General features: G+C 46.6%; 1 protein-coding gene across 1 annotated transcript in view; it reads right to left on the bottom strand.

Annotated features, from left to right (window-relative positions):
• Positions 1-23609, bottom strand: part of ADAMTS2 (ADAM metallopeptidase with thrombospondin type 1 motif 2) — a 1719397-nt gene that overhangs the window by 206197 nt on the left and 1489591 nt on the right. Inside the window, exon 15 of the mRNA XM_086931466.1 lies at positions 21333-21413. Coding sequence (XP_086787592.1) covers positions 21333-21413 — 81 coding nt within the window. The remainder of the gene's footprint in view (positions 1-21332; positions 21414-23609) is intronic.

The raw sequence follows: 23609 nt of genomic DNA, 5'->3' as shown, positions 1-23609 counted from the left end.
GTCAGAGGTGCCAGGGAAGCCGGTTCTCGTCGAGCTGGGCCGTCGGATCCTTGAGGAAGGACTTGCAGCAAACCGCAGAGTTCTTAGATGGTGCCCGCTGATGCAGGGTGACTACTCCTTAGTCACAAGGGAGAAATCTTGAGAAGAGTCTTGAGTGTCCTTTCGTAGAAAGTAGTTCTTGATTCAAAGATGATCTAATTTGGAAGGGTCCCCGCTCCGGCCTTTATTCTAAAGAAAGGGGTGGGTACATGACTAGGTCCTGCCCTAAGGGTGGGACCAGGAAGGGAGGTAGTTACACCCCTCTCCCCTGCCGGACTTTCCCCAGGCCAGGGCTGGCGCCCCTGGAACTGGTTCTGACCGGCAGATGCGTAGTGAGCACCGGGGTGCCACTCCGCAGTCACCTTCTCGCAAAAGCCCTACCTACCCAGAATACACAAACCCTGTCTGGGACGGTGCGAACACCGCCCTCGACAGGAAACCCTTTGTCCAAGCTCTCCCCGCTGGAAGGACTCCCAGCAGCAGGAGGTCAGACTCGTGTCTGTGGTGGCAGCATCCATTTTGTGGAGCTGAGGCTTTAGTTAACTTTAACCGGGGTTCACAGTTACGTACATGTCGTGTCCCTCTAGAAGGGCGGAATGCTAACCTCGTCGCCAGAATTGGTGAGGGGGCAGCATCCCGATTCGTATGACACCTTACTCGACATGCCTTGATAACGCGACACCGAAGTTACCGATGGGGTACGCGTTATCATGGAACAGCCATTGGGTCTTGATTCCGCAAGCTGCAACCGGGCTCGGCTCGGGCCAGAACCTTAGTTCACACGAGCCCACGCACTCTGCCTTCAGGATTGTCAAGGCCTGCCATAGGAGTGACTGATAGGAACTCGGGTGTCCATTGTAGGGTTAGATATAGAGCTACTATACCTAAAGCAAAGGGTGATTACACGACTTTGCCCCAGCTGTCATGCAGCCAGTTGTGTCAAATTTAGGCGGCCAGCCAGGGGTGGCATAATACATGCTGCAGCCCCTGGCGGCCCTGGGTACACCCTTGCCCTGGGTTACAGGGTCTGATAGGGTGGCCCAGTACCAATTGGAAATGCACCTAGGGTACATGGAATCCATTTTAAAGAGAGAGCAGTAGGCCTGGGGTCCTGATTGGCAGGGTCCCAGGTCGACTATGTCCAAAACCAGCTAAAACACAGGGCAAAAAGTTGGGGGCAACCATAGTCAGGATGTACCTTCCTACACAACCCCCCCCCCCCCCCCCCCCCCCAAACGAAAGGAGATAAGGCTATCCTTGTCCAGGTAAGCCTCTATTACCTAAGTGGCCATATAAGGAAGGACCAGCTCTGGCTTGGTTTCCCCCTGTGTCATGGTCCACTAGGCAACCCCTCACCCTAAGGGTGTCTGAGGGTCTCCACCATAGGGAATCTCTGTCTCTGGTGTGTCTTGGGAAAGAAAAAGGCTGATGCTGGGATGGAGTACTGAAGTGAGGCTCCTCTACCTTTGGGCTCAACTTCCTCCAATCACCATCCATCATATGTGCCTTTCTTTCTTTAGCTGAGATGCACTGAGCTCTCAGGGTCAGCCTCTGGCTACCTAAAGCTGGAGGCTGAGTCCCTCTGTTTGGCTTACTGGAGGGACAGGTCAGGTCTGGGGCTTTTAGGCCCCATGTTTGGCTGTGCCCAACAGTGTCCAGCTGTGGGAGTTCCCTAACTACTTTTAAGGGGGATCCCTCAGGAGTCTGTTCTATTTTCACTTGGCTAGGTTTACCAGCTTCAGTGATCCTAATCTGCTGATTAAGGGGCTCTTTTGGACAGGGGGCCCTTTTGGGTCCACCGCTGGCCTCCCTGGTCTCTTCAGCCCTGGGCTGACTGAGGCAGGGTAGAGAGGTGCAGGTTACCTGCTCCAGACTGGGTCCCACCTGGGAAGGGTCCACTGCCATCAGAGGTTCTGCCAGGCTAGGCCTGACTACCTCTGGGGCAGCTCCTTCAACAGGGGTAGAGTCAGTTCCCTGAGGAGGCTGGCTCTCACCTAGTGTCTGGGAGGGGGAAGACTCTTCTTCCTCCTCAATGCTCTCTGTTTGAGTGGAGTGATCCATTGTTTCAGGCTTCACAACCTCACTATCTGTTTGAGTAGAGGCTGAGACCATTTCAGCCTTGCCAACCTTTTCAGGAGGGCACTCAGTTTGTGTTTGGGCTGTGACTGTCACAGCCCTCCTATCCTGTTCTGGAAAGTCTGTCTGAGCCTGGGCAGTGGCTACCACTGCCCTTCCAACCTTTTCAGGGAGGAATGGTGCTTGGACTGGGGCTGTAGCTATTACTGCCCCACTACCCTGTCTGGATAGGCCTATCATTCTGGAGTGAGTTTCTTGCTCCACCTCAGCCCATGCTGAGAGTTCCAGGTCATTCCCCAGTAAGCAATCTACCGGTAGGTTATCTGTCACTGCCACTCTCATGGGCCCTGTGACATTACCCCAACTGAGCTTGACTACTGCCATGGGATGCCTTCTCTTTACTCCATGAATGTCTGTCACCTGATAAGTAAAACCAGGGGTCAGTTGAGCAGAGGGGACCAGATGGTCACTCACCATGGTGAGGCTGGCCCCTGTGTCTCTGAATGCCTCAACTTTCTGACCATTCACTAAAACTTCTTGTCTATACTTTCCCAAAATGTGGGGTCCAGTAGTGAAGTTGGCAAACCCCATGCCAGTCTCACAGACAAGAGTGTGGTCAGGGAACCTGGCTAGGCCATAGTCCTCCTGCTGGCCCAAAGTAATGCCCACCACATTCTTGGGGGCACTCCCACCACCTGGGGGATTACCACTAGTGGTAACAGGAGGTCTGGGAGTGTTACTTGGGGGTATGTTTTCCTTATTGCTATTTTTAGGGCACTTGGCATCACTTTTGTAATGGCCCACCTGTTTACAGGTATGGCAATAAGGTTTCTTCTGTTCTGAAGGAGTGTTCTGGGACCCACCACCCTTGTTGGAGTTTTGGGGCCCTTGGGAAGTCTTCTCTGTGGATTTATCCCCACCCTTCTCTTGAGGCTTGGTTGATTCCTTTTTCTGGTCACCACCCTGGTTTTTAGGCCTAACCCTGGTTCTGACCCATTTGTCTGCCCTCTCACCCAATTCCTGTGGAGAGGTCAGATCAGAGTCTACCAGGTGCTGGTGTAATAACTGGTTCTGACAATTATTTAAGATTTGCTCCCTTATAATTAGATTATACAATCCTTTAAAATCAGTAACCTTACTACCCAGTAGCCAGCCTTCAAAAGCCTTAGTGGCACAATCAACAAAGTCAGACCAATCTTGAGACTGCGTTTTCTGGGTATCCCTGAACAGCACCCTGTACTGCTCAGTGGTTAGGCCGAACCCTTCAACGAGTGTATTTTTCAAGACTTGGTAATCGTTCGCATCCTCCACCCTTGTGGTGAGGAGCTTGTCTCTTCCTTTACCTTCAAAGGAGAGCCACAAGATAGCTGCCCACTGACTCTGGGGAACACCTTGCACCGTGCAGGGCCTCTCCAAAGCAGTAATCCATTTGTGGATGTCGTCCCCTTGTTTAAAGGGGGGCACTATCTTACCAAGGTGTTTCGTGTCGAAACTCTTTTCCCTATTGCTAGGTACATTGCTGCCACCAGTGGGGACTACCCCACTTAACTGTTGCTCTCTCGCAAAGGCAAGCCTTTCTTTGGCCAGGGCAAGTTCTTCCCTTTCGATCCTCAGATTAGCTGCCCTTTCCTTAGCTTCGTACACTCTCCGCTGAGGGGACGTCATCCCTCTTTGCGAAGAGTTGCGAGAGCCATTGGTTTGAAGGGATCTGCCAGAGTCTCTTGACAGAGATCGGGCTCGTCCATTCCCAATGTTAAGCTGACCTGATAGTGGCCCCAGGGGTCCCCCAGTACCGCTATCATGTTTGCTTAAGTTGGACCTGCTTAGTCTGACGACTTCTACCTGTCCCTTATCTGCCTCATCCCCAGAGGGATCCTCATCCTCATCATCCTCCACATCTTCGTTCTCAGTTGCGAGGTGGATGAGGTCAGGATCGTCTCTGGTTCCCTCGAGGGGAGGCATGTCTCCTTCTGGATTAGAAGAGCTAAGACGGGTCTCAGCTTTTCTGGCATCATAAGTCTCCAAGAGACCAATCAGAAAGGACGTTGTGGGGTTAGACCCCTGCTTGATCTTCCTGGAGTGACACACTTGTCTTAACTCCTTGAAGCTCAGCACAGTATATCTCGAAGGGATGACCTGTGGAGGGTCAACTGACACAAGGGGAGACTCAGAGTTTCCTCCTTTGTCCGACATACTGTTTCTAGTGTGGTGTAAGTGATGCACCTACCTACACTAGGTGTTTGCCTACTGATCCCTTGCTAAGAGTTGCAGCCAAGGTGTGCTAAGCCTTGAGGAGCTACAACAGCTGGTTCAGTAGAACTCAGAGTATTCTAAGCTTTAGTTATATGTACTAACAGTACTTATGTGATCTTTCAACAAGATATTCTTAGGATACGTGTGGTAAAACAACAGCAAGCTCAAATCCCACCGCTGCCACCAATGTGAGAAGTTGGCCCGATATGCAACGTTCGCTATTCTAGCGACCGCTATGTATCGTTCCAACGACCCTTATGGTGTTTGGTTGTAAGTCAACCTATAGACCAGCTATCCTAGTAGCGTGGATACGAGCAGTCTAAGGCTAAAGACTCGAGAGGGCGCGTTAAGCCAGCTGTTTACCACACATGTACCCCTTGAACACCCAGTGAAAGGACACCACACAAGTGTTATGAAAATAAACAGGATATTTATTAAGATTCACAACAGCCCTGGACTCTTTATGAGGACAGGGTACTAAGCACAAACCAAATCTCTTAGGAAAATACTTCAAGTGCACAATTAAAACAAGTGTCCGAGGACACGGAAAGTTTAAGGTCTCGGGCGGACCCGATAAGGCAAGTCGGAAGCGAGGGACTCGGGACCCTAGAGTAAAGAGGCTATGCAGGCACCGAAATGCCGAGTTACCTAGCCACGAGGGCTGCGGCTGCACAAGTCTTACAGGCGTCGGGGTCTTCGCTGACGAGCCAGGAGCCGGAAGAAAAGGAGTTGCTGGCCGGCGACCAGTGATGAATAGTTCGTAGAGATCCAAGCCTGGATCAGAGATTGTTGATACCTGAAAGCAGAGGGGACCAAGTTCGTACTACTAGCCAGTAGTCAGAGGGTACCAGGATGGCACCGGTTGGCCGTCACCTCGACCAGGTGAGTGGGCGACGCTAGGCTCTGCAGTCCCACGGACCAGGAGGCGTTGTCGGCGACCACGGCGGAGGTGCGAGCTGTCCCACGAAGGATGATGCTGTCGGCGTCGCTGGGCCCAGGATGGGGCAACAAGCCTTGGCAGATCTCAGGGCCACGTGGTGGGCCTAAGATGGCGTCTTGAGTGGACCAGGAGGGTCCGGGGTGCTTCTCGCAAAGATGGAAGCAAGGGCCAGTCTGGAGCAACCAGACCAGCAGTATTGATTGTCGGATGTCGTCACAGAAGGGCACAAGCCAGCGGCTAGTGACCAGACAACGTGCTGAGCAGCGAGCAGAAGGGCCCCACGCAGATCGTGGAGATGCTGGGAGACTGCACTTCGGTGCTGGAGCGGCTCAGGGTCGGGGCTTCTCGGACCCCAGAGCACTCACCAGGGAATCGCTTCGATGGTCGTGCTGGTTTAAGAGCGTGCAGGTTCTGATGATGGCCGGTCCCTCGAGGACTCGTCGCACCCACAGATCACAGCTGAGCTGATGACGTGGGTAGAGGTCAGAGGTGCCAGGGAAGCCGGTTCTCGTCGAGCTGGGCCGTCGGATCCTTGAGGAAGGACTTGCAGCAAACCGCAGAGTTCTTAGATGGTGCCCGCTGATGCAGGGTGACTACTCCTTAGTCACAAGGGAGAAATCTTGAGAAGAGTCTTGAGTGTCCTTTCGTAGAAAGTAGTTCTTGATTCAAAGATGATCTAATTTGGAAGGGTCCCCGCTCCAGCCTTTATTCTAAAGAAAGGGGTGGGTACATGACTAGGTCCTGCCCTAAGGGTGGGACCAGGAAGGGAGGTAGTTACACCCCTCTCCCCTGCCGGACTTTCCCCAGGCCAGGGCTGGCGCCCCTGGAACTGGTTCTGACCGGCAGATGCGTAGTGAGCACCGGGGTGCCACTCCGCAGTCACCTTCTCGCAAAAGCCCTACCTACCCAGAATACACAAACCCTGTCTGGGACGGTGCGAACACCGCCCTCGACAGGAAACCCTTTGTCCAAGCTCTCCCCGCTGGAAGGACTCCCAGCAGCAGGAGGTCAGACTCGTGTCTGTGGTGGCAGCATCCATTTTGTGGAGCTGAGGCTTTAGTTAACTTTAACCGGGGTTCACAGTTACGTACATGTCGTGTCCCTCTAGAAGGGCGGAATGCTAACCTCGTCGCCATAATTGGTGAGGGGGCAGCATCCCGATTCGTATGACACCTTACTCGACATGCCTTGATAACGCGACACCGAAGTTACCGATGGGGTACGCGTTATCATGGAACAGCCATTGGGTCTTCATTCCGCAAGCTGCAACCGGGCTCGGCTCGGGCCAGAACCTTAGTTCACACGAGCCCACGCACTCTGCCTTCAGGATTGTCAAGGCCTGCCATAGGAGTGACTGATAGGAACTCGGGTGTCCATTGTAGGGTTAGATATAGAGCTACTATACCTAAAGCAAAGGGTGATTACACGACTTTGCCCCAGCTGTCATGCAGCCAGTTGTGTCAAATTTAGGCGGCCAGCCAGGGGTGGCATAATACATGCTGCAGCCCCTGGCGGCCCTGGGTACACCCTTGCCCTGGGTTACAGGGTCTGATAGGGTGGCCCAGTACCAATTGGAAATGCACCTAGGGTACATGGAATCCATTTTAAAGAGAGAGCAGTAGGCCTGGGGTCCTGATTGGCAGGGTCCCAGGTCGACTATGTCCAAAACCAGCTAAAACACAGGGCAAAAAGTTGGGGGCAACCATAGTCAGGATGTACCTTCCTACACAACCCCCCCCCCCCCAAACGAAAGGAGATAAGGCTATCCTTGTCCAGGTAAGCCTCTATTACCTAAGTGGCCATATAAGGAAGGACCAGCTCTGGCTTGGTTTCCCCCTGTGTCATGGTCCACTAGGCAACCCCTCACCCTAAGGGTGTCTGAGGGTCTCCACCATAGGGAATCTCTGTCTCTGGTGTGTCTTGGGAAAGAAAAAGGCTGATGCTGGGATGGAGTACTGAAGTGAGGCTCCTCTACCTTTGGGCTCAACTTCCTCCAATCACCATCCATCATATGTGCCTTTCTTTCTTTAGCTGAGATGCACTGAGCTCTCAGGGTCAGCCTCTGGCTACCTAAAGCTGGAGGCTGAGTCCCTCTGTTTGGCTTACTGGAGGGACAGGTCAGGTCTGGGGCTTTTAGGCCCCATGTTTGGCTGTGCCCAACAGTGTCCAGCTGTGGGAGTTCCCTAACTACTTTTAAGGGGGATCCCTCAGGAGTCTGTTCTATTTTCACTTGGCTAGGTTTACCAGCTTCAGTGATCCTAATCTGCTGATTAAGGGGCTCTTTTGGACAGGGGGCCCTTTTGGGTCCACCGCTGGCCTCCCTGGTCTCTTCAGCCCTGGGCTGACTGAGGCAGGGTAGAGAGGTGCAGGTTACCTGCTCCAGACTGGGTCCCACCTGGGAAGGGTCCACTGCCATCAGAGGTTCTGCCAGGCTAGGCCTGACTACCTCTGGGGCAGCTCCTTCAACAGGGGTAGAGTCAGTTCCCTGAGGAGGCTGGCTCTCACCTAGTGTCTGGGAGGGGGAAGACTCTTCTTCCTCCTCAATGCTCTCTGTTTGAGTGGAGTGATCCATTGTTTCAGGCTTCACAACCTCACTATCTGTTTGAGTAGAGGCTGAGACCATTTCAGCCTTGCCAACCTTTTCAGGAGGGCACTCAGTTTGTGTTTGGGCTGTGACTGTCACAGCCCTCCTATCCTGTTCTGGAAAGTCTGTCTGAGCCTGGGCAGTGGCTACCACTGCCCTTCCAACCTTTTCAGGGAGGAATGGTGCTTGGACTGGGGCTGTAGCTATTACTGCCCCACTACCCTGTCTGGATAGGCCTATCATTCTGGAGTGAGTTTCTTGCTCCACCTCAGCCCATGCTGAGAGTTCCAGGTCATTCCCCAGTAAGCAATCTACCGGTAGGTTATCTGTCACTGCCACTCTCATGGGCCCTGTGACATTACCCCAACTGAGCTTGACTACTGCCATGGGATGCCTTCTCTTTACTCCATGAATGTCTGTCACCTGATAAGTAAAACCAGGGGTCAGTTGAGCAGAGGGGACCAGATGGTCACTCACCATGGTGAGGCTGGCCCCTGTGTCTCTGAATGCCTCAACTTTCTGACCATTCACTAAAACTTCTTGTCTATACTTTCCCAAAATGTGGGGTCCAGTAGTGAAGTTGGCAAACCCCATGCCAGTCTCACAGACAAGAGTGTGGTCAGGGAACCTGGCTAGGCCATAGTCCTCCTGCTGGCCCAAAGTAATGCCCACCACATTCTTGGGGGCACTCCCACCACCTGGGGGATTACCACTAGTGGTAACAGGAGGTCTGGGAGTGTTACTTGGGGGTATGTTTTCCTTATTGCTATTTTTAGGGCACTTGGCATCACTTTTGTAATGGCCCACCTGTTTACAGGTATGGCAATAAGGTTTCTTCTGTTCTGAAGGAGTGTTCTGGGACCCACCACCCTTGTTGGAGTTTTGGGGCCCTTGGGAAGTCTTCTCTGTGGATTTATCCCCACCCTTCTCTTGAGGCTTGGTTGATTCCTTTTTCTGGTCACCACCCTGGTTTTTAGGCCTAACCCTGGTTCTGACCCATTTGTCTGCCCTCTTACCCAATTCCTGTGGAGAGGTCAGATCAGAGTCTACCAGGTGCTGGTGTAATAACTGGTTCTGACAATTATTTAAGATTTGCTCCCTTATAATTAGATTATACAATCCTTTAAAATCAGTAACCTTACTACCCAGTAGCCAGCCTTCAAAAGCCTTAGTGGCACAATCAACAAAGTCAGACCAATCTTGAGACTGCGTTTTCTGGGTATCCCTGAACAGCACCCTGTACTGCTCAGTGGTTAGGCCGAACCCTTCAACGAGTGTATTTTTCAAGACTTGGTAATCGTTCGCATCCTCCACCCTTGTGGTGAGGAGCTTGTCTCTTCCTTTACCTTCAAAGGAGAGCCACAAGATAGCTGCCCACTGACTCTGGGGAACACCTTGCACCGTGCAGGCCCTCTCCAAAGCAGTAATCCATTTGTGGATGTCGTCCCCTTGTTTAAAGGGGGGCACTATCTTACCAAGGTGTTTCGTGTCGAAACTCTTTTCCCTATTGCTAGGTACATTGCTGCCACCAGTGGGGACTACCCCACTTAACTGTTGCTCTCTCGCAAAGGCAAGCCTTTCTTTGGCCAGGGCAAGTTCTTCCCTTTCGATCCTCAGATTAGCTGCCCTTTCCTTAGCTTCGTACACTCTCCGCTGAGGGGACGTCATCCCTCTTTGCGAAGAGTTGCGAGAGCCATTGGTTTGAAGGGATCTGCCAGAGTCTCTTGACAGAGATCGGGCTCGTCCATTCCCAATGTTAAGCTGACCTGATAGTGGCCCCAGGGGTCCCCCAGTACCGCTATCATGTTTGCTTAAGTTGGACCTGCTTAGTCTGACGACTTCTACCTGTCCCTTATCTGCCTCATCCCCAGAGGGATCCTCATCCTCATCATCCTCCACATCTTCGTTCTCAGTTGCGAGGTGGATGAGGTCAGGATCGTCTCTGGTTCCCTCGAGGGGAGGCATGTCTCCTTCTGGATTAGAAGAGCTAAGACGGGTCTCAGCTTTTCTGGCATCATAAGTCTCCAAGAGACCAATCAGAAAGGACGTTGTGGGGTTAGACCCCTGCTTGATCTTCCTGGAGTGACACACTTGTCTTAACTCCTTGAAGCTCAGCACAGTATATCTCGAAGGGATGACCTGTGGAGGGTCAACTGACACAAGGGGAGACTCAGAGTTTCCTCCTTTGTCCGACATACTGTTTCTAGTGTGGTGTAAGTGATGCACCTACCTACACTAGGTGTTTGCCTACTGATCCCTTGCTAAGAGTTGCAGCCAAGGTGTGCTAAGCCTTGAGGAGCTACAACAGCTGGTTCAGTAGAACTCAGAGTATTCTAAGCTTTAGTTATATGTAGTAACAGTACTTATGTGATCTTTCAACAAGATATTCTTAGGATACGTGTGGTAAAACAACAGCAAGCTCAAATCCCACCGCTGCCACCAATGTGAGAAGTTGGCCCGATATGCAACGTTCGCTATTCTAGCGACCGCTATGTATCGTTCCAACGACCCTTATGGTGTTTGGTTGTAAGTCAACCTATAGACCAGCTATCCTAGTAGCGTGGATACGAGCAGTCTAAGGCTAAAGACTCGAGAGGGCGCGTTAAGCCAGCTGTTTACCACACATGTACCCCTTGAACACCCAGTGAAAGGACACCACACAAGTGTTATGAAAATAAACAGGATATTTATTAAAATTCACAACAGCCCTGGACTCTTTATGAGGACAGGGTACTAAGCACAAACCAAATCTCTTAGGAAAATACTTCAAGTGCACAATTAAAACAAGTGTCCGAGGACACGGAAAGTTTAAGGTCTCGGGCGGACCCGATAAGGCAAGTCGGAAGCGAGGGACTCGGGACCCTAGAGTAAAGAGGCTATGCAGGCACCGAAATGCCGAGTTACCTAGCCACGAGGGCTGCGGCTGCACAAGTCTTACAGGCGTCGGGGTCTTCGCTGACGAGCCAGGAGCCGGAAGAAAAGGAGTTGCTGGCCGGCGACCAGTGATGAATAGTTCGTAGAGATCCAAGCCTGGATCAGAGATTGTTGATACCTGAAAGCAGAGGGGACCAAGTTCGTACTACTAGCCAGTAGTCAGAGGGTACCAGGATGGCACCGGTTGGCCGTCACCTCGACCAGGTGAGTGGGCAACGCTAGGCTCTGCAGTCCCACGGACCAGGAGGCGTTGTCGGCGACCACGGCGGAGGTGCGAGCTGTCCCACGAAGGATGATGCTGTCGGCGTCGCTGGGCCCAGGATGGGGCAACAAGCCTTGGCAGATCTCAGGGCCACGTGGTGGGCCTAAGATGGCGTCTTGAGTGGACCAGGAGGGTCCGGGGTGCTTCTCGCAAAGATGGAAGCAAGGGCCAGTCTGGAGCAACCAGACCAGCAGTGTTGATTGTCGGATGTCGTCACAGAAGGGCACAAGCCAGCGGCTAGTGACCAGACAACGTGCTGAGCAGCGAGCAGAAGGGCCCCACGCAGATCGTGGAGATGCTGGGAGACTGCACTTCGGTGCTGGAGCGGCTCAGGGTCGGGGCTTCTCGGACCCAAGAGCACTCACCAGGGAATCGCTTCGATGGTCGTGCTGGTTTAAGAGCGTGCAGGTTCTCATGATGGCCGGTCCCTCGAGGACTCGTCGCACCCACAGATCACAGCTGAGCTGATGACGTGGGTAGAGGTCAGAGGTGCCAGGGAAGCCGGTTCTCGTCGAGCTGGGCCGTCGGATCCTTGAGGAAGGACTTGCAGCAAACCGCAGAGTTCTTAGATGGTGCCCGCTGATGCAGGGTGACTACTCCTTAGTCACAAGGGAGAAATCTTGAGAAGAGTCTTGAGTGTCCTTTCGTAGAAAGTAGTTCTTGATTCAAAGATGATCTAATTTGGAAGGGTCCCCGCTCCGGCCTTTATTCTAAAGAAAGGGGTGGGTACATGACTAGGTCCTGCCCTAAGGGTGGGACCAGGAAGGGAGGTAGTTACACCCCTCTCCCCTGCCGGACTTTCCCCAGGCCAGGGCTGGCGCCCCTGGAACTGGTTCTGACCGGCAGATGCGTAGTGAGCACCGGGGTGCCACTCCGCAGTCACCTTTTCGCAAAAGCCCTACCTACCCAGAATACACAAACCCTGTCTGGGACGGTGCGAACACCGCCCTCGACAGGAAACCCTTTGTCCAAGCTCTCCCCGCTGGAAGGACTCCCAGCAGCAGGAGGTCAGACTCGTGTCTGTGGTGGCAGCATCCATTTTGTGGAGCTGAGGCTTTAGTTAACTTTAACCGGGGTTCACAGTTACGTACATGTCGTGTCCCTCTAGAAGGGCGGAATGCTAACCTCGTCGCCAGAATTGGTGAGGGGGCAGCATCCCGATTCGTATGACACCTTACTCGACATGCCTTGATAACGCGACACCGAAGTTACCGATGGGGTACGCGTTATCATGGAACAGCCATTGGGTCTTGATTCCGCAAGCTGCAACCGGGCTCGGCTCGGGCCAGAACCTTAGTTCACACGAGCCCACGCACTCTGCCTTCAGGATTGTCAAGGGCTGCCATAGGAGTGACTGATAGGAACTCGGGTGTCCATTGTAGGGTTAGATATAGAGCTACTATACCTAAAGCAAAGGGTGATTACACGACTTTGCCCCAGCTGTCATGCAGCCAGTTGTGTCAAATTTAGGCGGCCAGCCAGGGGTGGCATAATACATGCTGCAGCCCCTGGCGGCCCTGGGTACACCCTTGCCCTGGGTTACAGGGTCTGATAGGGTGGCCCAGTACCAATTGGAAATGCACCTAGGGTACATGGAATCCATTTTAAAGAGAGAGCAGTAGGCCTGGGGTCCTGATTGGCAGGGTCCCAGGTCGACTATGTCCAAAACCAGCTAAAACACAGGGCAAAAAGTTGGGGGCAACCATAGTCAGGATGTACCTTCCTACACTGATGTCCTCAGGAGGCAAAGGTACCACATCCCCCCACAAGCAGTGCGCTGAGAGGTGTATTTGCAGAGTGGTGGAGGAAGGAGGGTCCAACCACCTCTCACTTGTTGGTCGGTAAGGACCCTCAGCAGCCAAGGGTACATCATAACCCAACCAGCAGCGCATTAGGAGGCGTATTTGCAGAGTAGTGGAGAAAGGATGTGGGGGCTTCGGCGAGATGTCAGATTTTTTTTATTTCTTATTGTATATCTTAGCTAGGGAGGTGTGTGGCCCCCGGGGGTTCTATGGACCATTTTGGGCCTGTGGACCCCATCCCTTGGGGCCTCACACTTTAAAACATATGTATTATAAAAAAAAGGGAGGGGGGCCATGCAGCCCTTCCTCCTGGTCTATTTTGGCCTTGGGAACCCTATCACCCGCGACCCGGCCTTTATTTTGATTTTTTAAATAATTTAAAGAGAGGGGTGCTGAGCTGCCTCCCTCCAAGGCCATTTTCGGCTCCGGGGACCTCATCCCATGGTGCCAGGTCACTTTGTTGGGAGTGCCATGGGAGCAACATGAAGGCCCGCGCGATGTCTACCAGCTGCCCACCTCCTGCTGGAGCCGGAACTGCTTTTACACAAAGGGAGCTCCTGACATGCAGCTCCCTGTGTGTAAAAGCAAAGTGCTCTGCTTTGAGCAAGCAAGAGCAACATTCTCTCGCTTGACAAAGCGGAGCACACTGTTTGCTATGGCATGGCGGGGACATAATATATTAAACTATAATATCCCATAGATGGGCACCCTGGACATTGCTGAAACCAGCCCTGGGGGTTGGCAGTCCCGGCGGCCATGTAGGGCTTCTGGAGGGGGGCCAGGTAGTCCCCGTTCTTTGTTCACTTTTGCCCCAGGAAGAGGTGGTCCCTGGGGCTGGTGGTCCACAACGGACCCCCTTAATTATTGCATTTGTGCCCCAGGGACGTGGTGGTCACCGGGGCTGCCCCCCACAATATCTGTCTTAGAGGGAGATAATATGGCAGCCCCAGGAGAGGGGGTCTGCTAACCCCCTGGTATTATGTATTATTGAAATTAGCCCTTGGGCGGTGGCGGTCCTCGGGGCAGGAGGGTCCCAGAGATCCCCCATGTTATTATAATTAGTCCCGGGGAGGTGGCGGTTCCTGGGGCAGGGAGGGTCTGCGAGGCCCTCCACATTGATGGAATTAGCTCTGGGAGAGGTGGCAGTCCCCTGGGCTGTGTGTGGGCTCAGTGGGCCCGCCCAAAAGTAATTAAGACAGGGAAGCTTGCCTGGCATTTGCGGATTCCATTTTGAATCTGCGGATCCAAAAATATTTTTTTTAAAACAGTCTCATTCAGAATGGTGAAAGTTGAATGATGCACACTTTAAGTACCAGTGAAGTTTCAAGTGCAAGCAGTACTTAAGTGAAGTAAGATAGAGACAACGAGTGTGAGTTGCAGATATATGTTTCACAAAGGTTGTGTATTAATTTAATGGACTGTTGCCCAAAACAATTATGAAGAACTAAAGCTTCCTTACAAAACATTATTCACCTGTGGATATTTGTCTATATGCTGATGTTAAAGAGGTGTCATGTAGTGTTAAATACAATTTCTATATAAACAGGATGTTGGTCCTAGCTCTTTCAGCAGGGTCACACTGCATTTTTTGCCTTTCTCTGCCTGCTTTAGCTGAAACTATCTCTGTTGGCTTTCGGACTAAACATTGATAAACTAATAGTGCTCTCCCTTGAAAGTATGGTAAACACCTGCTCAGTACATTACATTACATTTACTCATAAATCGTTATTTAATGGTACTACATCTACCCAGGGCCTCTAAAATAAATGCTACTAGTGGGCAGCAGCCCTCATTGTGCCACTCATTAAAGTAGCACTGCAAAACATTTCACAGGCATGTTACAGCAGCATGTATTGCAGTTTTAAACTTCCATTTTAACCTGCAAAAAAAACACCTTGGGCCAGGTCTAAATCTGCCTTTTTAATAGTTATGTCACTCCTAAGGAAGGCCATAAAGGCTCACAGGGTTGAGTGCATTGTATTTACAAAGTAGAACATGAGGTTCTGACGTGTTAAGTGCCCTTCTCTCCCATTCACTACCAGCGGGTTACATTATTACACTTAATAAGTACTAACTTCCTTTAGGGAGCAGATAAAAGCCATGCTTTTACATTCAAATGAATAGTCATTTAAAATCCTCTTTAATGGTAAAGTAGTATTTTACGTTTAAGAGACCGATTGACTTTACCAATGCTTGTTATCAATAGTTTTTCTTTTAACCTGAGCACTGCATTACAATTGGATGCATACTATTTTGATTCTAGACATGCTTTTGATCCAATTATAAAGTGAGGGCAAATCACACGACCTCAGTCAAAGATTGTGATAAATTGTATCACTGACTATTAGAAGAAGGGAGTGTACAAATTGATAAAACATGGTGTGAGTTGCTGAAAAAAGAGGCACTTGTTATCGTTATTTCATCTTGAAACAGCTGAATTTGGAGTAAACATCCGGAAACAAATATTGAGCGCCTATTTTAATGTGTGGTGTTTGCACATTACTATGATTTAACACATTCTTCTAAATCACTCCAATTAAATCTAAGCATCCAAACTGGATAAGAAAATATATTCAGAATATTAGAGAATACCTACAGAGATTCACTAGGGGCTACATGTATGAAGCATTTTTGCGTTTGCAAATGACTGATTCTATGAATTGAGAAGTTTGCAAACATAAAAATGCCTTTGGTGATGTACAAAGCCCAATTTGTGATTCAGTAACGTGTTACTGAATTGCAAATTGGGTTTTGCGATTCGGTGTTTGGAAGGGTCATGTTAAGGGTGTCCCTTCCTAATACTGAATTGAAATTGTATGTACAAATGTTTTGTGACCAAAATGCAGTCACAAAACATTTGCAATTTACCCCTAATTGAAAGTTGTTGGTAACCCATTCCCAAATGGGAAGGGGTCCCCATGGGACCACTACTCTGAGAATGGTTGCAAAAATATTTTTTAAGAACAAGTAGTGGTGCAAAGGACCACTGATTACTCTTAAAAATGTAAACTTCAATGTTTCATTTATCTTTTTGTAAATGCATCCATTTTCCTTTAAGGAATACAGGCTGTGTTTAAAAATTTTTTAAAAATTGCTTTATTTAAAAGCAAATACAGATTCCAGCAAGCCACCATCCCTGTGATAGCAGTAAATAATAGTGGGTCACAAATTGTGACCTACTACATTAGTATTCATGAGGTAGGTCTATGTGCAACTCACTACAAATCGCAAATGAAACTCAAAAGAATTTCAAACATTAGGATTAGTGATTTCCTAATTGCAATTCTCAAAAAATCGCAATTAGTAAATCGCTATTCATAACTTCCGTACATCTAGCCCAAGGCTCCCAATGGGCTGCCATCTATTCTTTCGTTGGAAGCGATCCAGTTTTCCCATTTCTTACCATAAGCATGTAAGTGAATGAGTATGGTTATTATTCCATGATGATAAATTCCATCTGTGAGCTTCAGTGTCCACGGATTTTGAAAAGCTGAATCCTATTACGTAATATGTGTCGATAAATGTACCTTATTTGTTCATAGAGCACAGGAAAATAATTAGGCAGTTCTTACTAACATGCAATAAACTGACCTGAACCAACGATTAATGAAATAGGAAACTCTTGTAATTTAGCACTAGGCACTCAAGGGGATTCAATAAGGTGACCTAACAGCAAACCACAAATGCTGGCCAATAGATAATGAAATGTAAGGCATGTGTTTGGACATTGGTATTGTTCACAGAAGCCTGCCTCTGAATTTTGTAATTCATAATGCTGTGACCACTTGAAAAGACATAAAGCTTTTAAGTAAGAAGGTACATGAATAACTGACAGGAGAAGCTTCAAATATAAGAGTAGCATCTGGAAAGCAGACTGCTGACAGCTGTAAAACATATGGTTTAAAAACATATTAATTCACTTTTTTAGAACATCTGACCCACATTGTAGGAAACAAGCAAAACAAAATTAGCTGTTTATACCACTACATGCTGAAAATGGAAGTGTGGCTGTCTCGACTTCACCCTGTTCTTTTTTATCTAGCTCTTTACATCACTTTATGTGTGCAATTACTAGAGAATATTATGAAGGAAAAGACATGTATATTCTAATATTAAAAATTCTAGATGATTAAAATGATTGTAATTGGTCTTACATGCCAGATTCAAGAGCCACTCTGAGTATCCCTTCTTCGCATTACTGGGATTACCTTTCTGGGAGTATTACCAATAGAATTAATCAGATCAAATTTACTTCATATTCAGAAAGTATCATTTAAACTAGGATTCAGTTTTGTGTTGCTAAAACTTGTTACAGTGTTTTCAGCTGTAGTTTTCTGTGTTACAGCAGAATTCTCTAACCTACGAAAGTAGCAAAACCATACAGCATTCCAGAGTTCATGGAATTCTCTCAGAATGTTTCCAGTGTTTCTGAATGCATGCGGTCCCAGGCAGTGAAATATAGTGAAAGGCACCAAGCGCTAAATAAAGTGGGACAAATGTCTATATGACCATATGGTTCAGTGGGTGATGGTCCATTATGTCAAAGGTATCTTGAAGGGAGGTAACGGAGGGACCCCAGCCAAAAACCCAATGCTTCCCCTAGCTCTAGGTTTAGAAGGGAAACCACAAATTTGGTCGGCGGCAGCCCCACTAATCTAAGGCTTTGTGGGGAAAAAGGGCCACTTTTGCCCCACAAATAAATGACCACCTTAGTTTAGTCTTAGGGTGACTAGGTTAAAATAAATCCAGGTTGGAGAAATCGTTTCATCTTCTACCTTAGATTCCTAATGTTATGATATTTTTAATGTTGATTTCAGTTTTTTCAATGCATTTTTTTAACAGTTTCCCAGGTTTATCTTGGCCATTCCCCTCTGCCAATCCTCTGTAGTTAACTATTGTGTAGAGTCAGCTACAGACGCTCAGGGCTTTGAAAATGCTGTTTTCTGTTCCCAATATCTGTAAGTGTACACTCAAGGTCAGACCTCTTCATTTTTGGGCAAATAACATAAGTCTAAATCCTCTGTCCCTGCAAACAGAATCCAATCACTCTATATGTCCAAACCAATAATAATTGTGTGGAAGTATGACATTCTTGAAATGTTTACATTCATGTCACCTATAATACTAATGGGAGATGAGAATTGAAATCTAGAACTTGTTTTCTCTCTTTCAGAGTGGCAATATTTTAAGCCAAAAATTTACATTGAAATTTTATGAAACTTTTTACTGGTACATCAGACACCAGCTGACAGGAAGGAACCAGTCTCACAATTAGACATACCGAAATGGTGTCAAATGCTGTGGCTATCTTAAATAGATTCCCTGGCTGGTAAAAAATTGATCTAGAGATTCCATGACACACACAGCTCTGCCCGCCGATGGCCTGGAACCAAAAGAGAATGGGGCTTAGCATGTGAATGAATGGCCCAATGTTTTACAGCCAGTCTCTGAAATAAGAGAAGGCAACAGAACAGTGGATATGTGATTGTTTTGTATAAATACTAAAAAGTAAACATTGGTGTTCAAAATAAAAATTCATATTCATCTTCTCAACCGCGAAACTGTATAAACAATGTTTTTGTTCCTGTTGTATTCAGAGAAATAGCTACAATTTTGTGTGTGTTTTTCCATTTTGACATGTGTTCATTTGGACATTTTTAAGTGGATTTGATTTTGGACTTTTGTAGTTTTATTGCTGAAATTGGTGCTTGCCAACCACATGTAATTAGTTGCAATTGTATTGACTGATAATTTCAAAGTGCATCTATTGTGCCATCTAAATGGAACTTTTTAGATATAAATTTAAATTGCACAGATGTTGAAATGAAGGAGTCTCTTTTTACAGTTGTAATTGTAATTGTGTAGCTAAAGTTGTTGATGTCTCCTTGCTTGCATTCCGTTTGTGCATATAAAAATGTTGCCCTTACTGTATGTGACCTACAGTTCATATCAACAAGGAATTTTATTAGCCATTTGCATTTTGGAATACTAGATTTTACTGCTTTGAAATACGATTTCCATGTAATTAAGTGTGTTATCCTTGTTGGATCCTGTAACACCAATTACCTGTAGCAGTCATTGTGATCGCAGTATGAAGGTAGTTCTGCATTTCTTTAAATATGGCCCAATAAATGCCATTTTTAATTGAGTTTTGGTGGGATTTACTGCGCAATATTAACCCATGGAAAGGGCTTTCCAAAGTAGTCATTGTAAGAGACGAGTGGGAGGGCCTAAGGTGATGCTGAGAGCCCTACTCTGCCACAGTCAATACCTACCTAGCAGTGACATCCCCTTGGATAAAATTGCTGTTGTAAATCAGCCCCTTAAAATGTGTAGTGAAATCCTAAAAAATGTTTGTTGGATGGTGTGTTTTTCATCAGACTAAAGTTGTTGTATTTTTATTTGATAAGGCACGTCCATATTTCTTCCACTTGAATTGCATTGTATTGAATACTTGGTTTCAATAAGACATCTTCCTATTCACAAACTGCACTTCTAAAACTACCACTGCCAAAAAGGGTCCAGAAACAACTGCAAATATACCCTGGCTGAAGTAAGTCTAGTACCACCCTGTCCACTCACAGGGACTGTAACACCCTTCAGTAGAAAATAATGTAGGTAGGGACTTAAAATAAAACCTTATAGGAAATAAAGTTAAACTAAATTAATGAATGATTCAAGTGATTTTAACTTTTTATATACAATGATAGTAATGTTAATAAAATAAAATATAAATTATAAATACATATTTTATTTTAGAATTACTTAATGATCCTTTTCAGTTTAAAATAAAAGTAGTTTTAATATTTTGAAAATGTTTAAATAAAAATATTTTCATACACAATGTGTAGTAAATTTAGATATATAATAAATATAAACATTTTACTTTCAGGGGATTTTTTTTAATTAAAAATAATTTTAATATATTTAAAATATTTAATATGATTAAAAGCCAAATTTAAACATTGTCTCTTAGTGCACTAGCACTTTTTAAAATGTGTTCTAAATGTAAAATATATATGAAATTAATTTACATCAACATTTAACTTACAAATCTTTTCAATCATTTTTTTAAGTTTAATACACTATAAAGGTTTTTCCTATACTTTACAAATGGTATCTCACTGCTGTGATTGGGGAGGTCTCTGCCAAGTGTGTGGAACTTCAAATATGTTTGTAAAGTCATATATGATGTTTCTATTGACTCTAGTTTCATGGAGTGCAGAAATATAAATACATACTCTTGAGTAACTTTATACTTGGAAATGTTCAACAGCCAAAAGTAGTAGTTACTTAAAAGTGTGATAGTAAATTTACATCTTTAGACTTACTGAAATGTACATTTACCTTTGTGAATAGGTCCCACAGTGTCTGCCACAGTTTTGGGATGACCCCTCGTTTCAATAGCTGAAGAGCTGGAGCAATGCTATTTTACTACCTTACATAGTGGTAAACGGTTGCTTGTCACCAGAACTTTCAAGGCATGTGCTGCTTTTGGCTGGAAATATACCAGTATTGTTTGACATATCCAAAGTCAGCAACAGAACAGAAGACAATAACCATAGTACAACAAAACAAAATCATATTGCAATACCCATTCATAAGAACAAAGCAGCAACCAACAGAATACACTATCAGCACAAAACATTCCACACAGCTAATGTGCACACATGTTCTTGTCACATATTAGAACCTCCTGAATCCTGTTTTTATTATACAGCAGTAAAAGGTGTTTGGAGCAAGCACTGGCCCAGTGCCTTTCATAGCTAAACAAAATAGCTGTTGTTTTTTTGTTAGGCACAATACCACAAAGAAAACTATTCCCTGAGCGAGTAAATGCATGTTATGCAATTTAATAGAGACAAGATCTCAGGATAACTTATGTAAAAGCACATGACAATGCCATTCTTCGGATCTTCTGCAGTATGGCCACATGATACAATATGACCATGCACTCAATGCAATACTTCTTCGAAAAGAGCTGTCCTCCATACGAGCACCAAGATGAAGAACAGCAAAACAGCTTGCAGAGGTATTCCTTGCACAAGGGTAGAAGGACAGCGTGACAGGACACAGACACAAATAGCAATCCAGAGCAGCTTTGTCATCCAGCGAGCCTTGTCCCACAAGGACAAAGACAAGCGGCAGGACACCATCTTCGGATCAAAGTGTCCTGGTCCAACTCCTGCCTCGAGAGCACTGCCCTCTGCTGCTGCTGTTTATGAAACAAGGTATCACTTCCTTTATACAAGTCACCTACGATACTCTGAACTGAGTCTTGCAGGCAACGCATCCCCAATGTATCTGGCCCCAGGGGGCTACTAGTTCAATTTTAGTGACTGTTGAATGCCAGGTAGATATAGATCTATTGCATATGTGTTGCGTTCAAATCACTTTTCAGTTCCAGTAAAAAAACATACCATTTATTTTATTACAACTTACCCAAATGATGCTTTGTATGATCCGTTTCTTGTATAAGCAAATGTCTAGCACCAGCTGGAATTTCAAATATCCTCATATAACCTTTTGGGGAAAAAAGATAATGTTAGCAAGGGAATGCATAGGTAACTTCCTTTGTGAGCATGAGCTATGTATAGTATTGTTGCATTTCACATATGTTATCTTTAAGGTGTCCAGTTGTCCATTATTACTGAATTTTGTACACAGAAAACAATCTACATCTTATTTTTAGAAATTAAATAAATGTGGAAAGTGGGTTTTCTTTTGAGAGATTCTCAATACTGGCAGTCATCACTGACGGACCAAAAGTTGCACAGACTGGCTGAATGGGGATTTACAAATCAAGAATGAAATTTCATAATGAAGTGTAAATAACTTTCTGAACAAACTTGTGCTGCAATGCAAATGTTTTCAGAAAAATACTTTTATTAAATTGGTATGTCAAGCACTAAACCCCTATAGAAGCAGTTCTCGGGGCTCGAAAAATCCCAAAAATGTTATTAGACCCGCAGTGGCAACTGTTCTTACATCCCCAGCATGTGGCAACTGTTCTTTTGAGAGCTTCCTCACTAGTTTATAACGAGAATAGTATTTGTGTGCGCCCACTAGGCTACTTTTATGCACATTTATGCAAACCCACTCCCCAACAAAGGTTAACCAGGCGTGCGTTTGAACCACAGACGCCAGTTATGGATGCACAATTCATATATAACATCACTAATCCTTGTGGTTCTGGTAGTATGAATGAAACTTATAACAGGATTGATAGTGTTGGACGCTACCAGCATGGGTCTAATGTTAATACACAGAACAGGTATGAAGTCCTGTCTGGATTGGAGATGTGCAATTGACGGGAGGTACCTGTGGCTCAGGGTACTGTGACCTCAGGTGAATCGACACATAAAGAGAACCCCCAGGTTGTAGCATCTGGATGTCATGTTGTTTCATGAAATATTGCTGGCCTGGCTGCCAAAATGACTGATGAAAACTGGGTTAGCTATATAAAGCAATTTAAGATCATCTGCTTACAAGAAACCTGGTTGGTGGGGTGTGACTCCATCTGGAAGGGTACAAGGCCTTCTATGTGCCAGCCACACCATCAATAAGAGGCAGGCCAAAGGGGGGACTTGTAATTTTTGTTTCTATTTTAATATCATGTAAGGTGCGTAGAATTGAGTCACAGCACACAGGAGTGATGGGCCTAGTACTATATGGAGAAAACTGTTGGTCTGGCTTAGTGAACTTTTATAATGCTACTCATGATAGTGCAGGCATTAATCAAATTTCTGTTTTAAATTCTTTTGTTTCTACTTTTTCGAAAGATTTTGGTCATAATCTTATGATCTTGGGGGATTTTAATGTGCACCCCTGTGGTGACCCACTGAAGAAATGCATAACAGACTTGCACTGTGAACGTATGGGAGGTCTATACATGGAACATGGAGGGGGAACTATGTAACGACCTGCTGAACAACTTTGACCTCTCATTGGCTATGTCACTTAGGGACCTGTTGAAATGTTTTGATATTCCTACTTTTAAAGGGCACGGTAGGGGCACCTTCATAGACCATATGTTAGTTTCTTTGACAATGCAGAGCTTCCTAGATTCGTTTAGCATTGTCCTAAGTGAATTTAGTGACCATAATCCTCTAACAATCTGTTTAAAAGGACCCTGGGTGAAAAAGGCAAACCAGAGCAGTACCATAGGTAGGCTGGGCACAACAGATGGGAGGAGGCGACTCAAATGGTCAATGGTCTCCCCGGATATTCTCTATAAAAATATTGTTGAAAGTTGCACAGAGGATATCAAAAACTGTACTCTTGAGGGGGGAGATCCTAGGCAGGTCCTAGTTGCTTATCAAAACTTATATCGGGGAAGGTGTCAAATTTACTGTTAGTCCCTAACAAGAACGGGGGGAAAGTGGGTCCTAGGTGGTTTAGCCACGACTGTACTAAAGCTGCACGTAAACTTAGGTCTGCTCTGTCAGCTACCCCGAGGAATCAGGAGGATGTAAAACTGTGCAGAAAGGAATATAAGGCTGTCATTGCATCCCGCAAGGAGTTTTTGAGAAGAGAGGCTTGGGATGAAATACTTGACCCCTCCACCTTAAATTGTAGCACTAAATTCTGGGTGCTAGTTAAAAAACCTTTCCTGGCAGAAGAACCGGGTTATGGACTAGACTGCTCCATTACCAAGGAGGAGTGGGAACTTCATTTAAAAAAATTGTATTATTCAGCTGACCCGGTAACAGTTGATGC

The sequence above is a fragment of the Lissotriton vulgaris genome, chromosome 7, assembly GCF_964263255.1.
Source record: "Lissotriton vulgaris chromosome 7, aLisVul1.2, whole genome shotgun sequence".
Classification (NCBI taxonomy): Eukaryota; Metazoa; Chordata; class Amphibia; order Caudata; family Salamandridae; genus Lissotriton; species Lissotriton vulgaris.
This window is presented reverse-complemented; position numbering and strand designations above follow the sequence as displayed.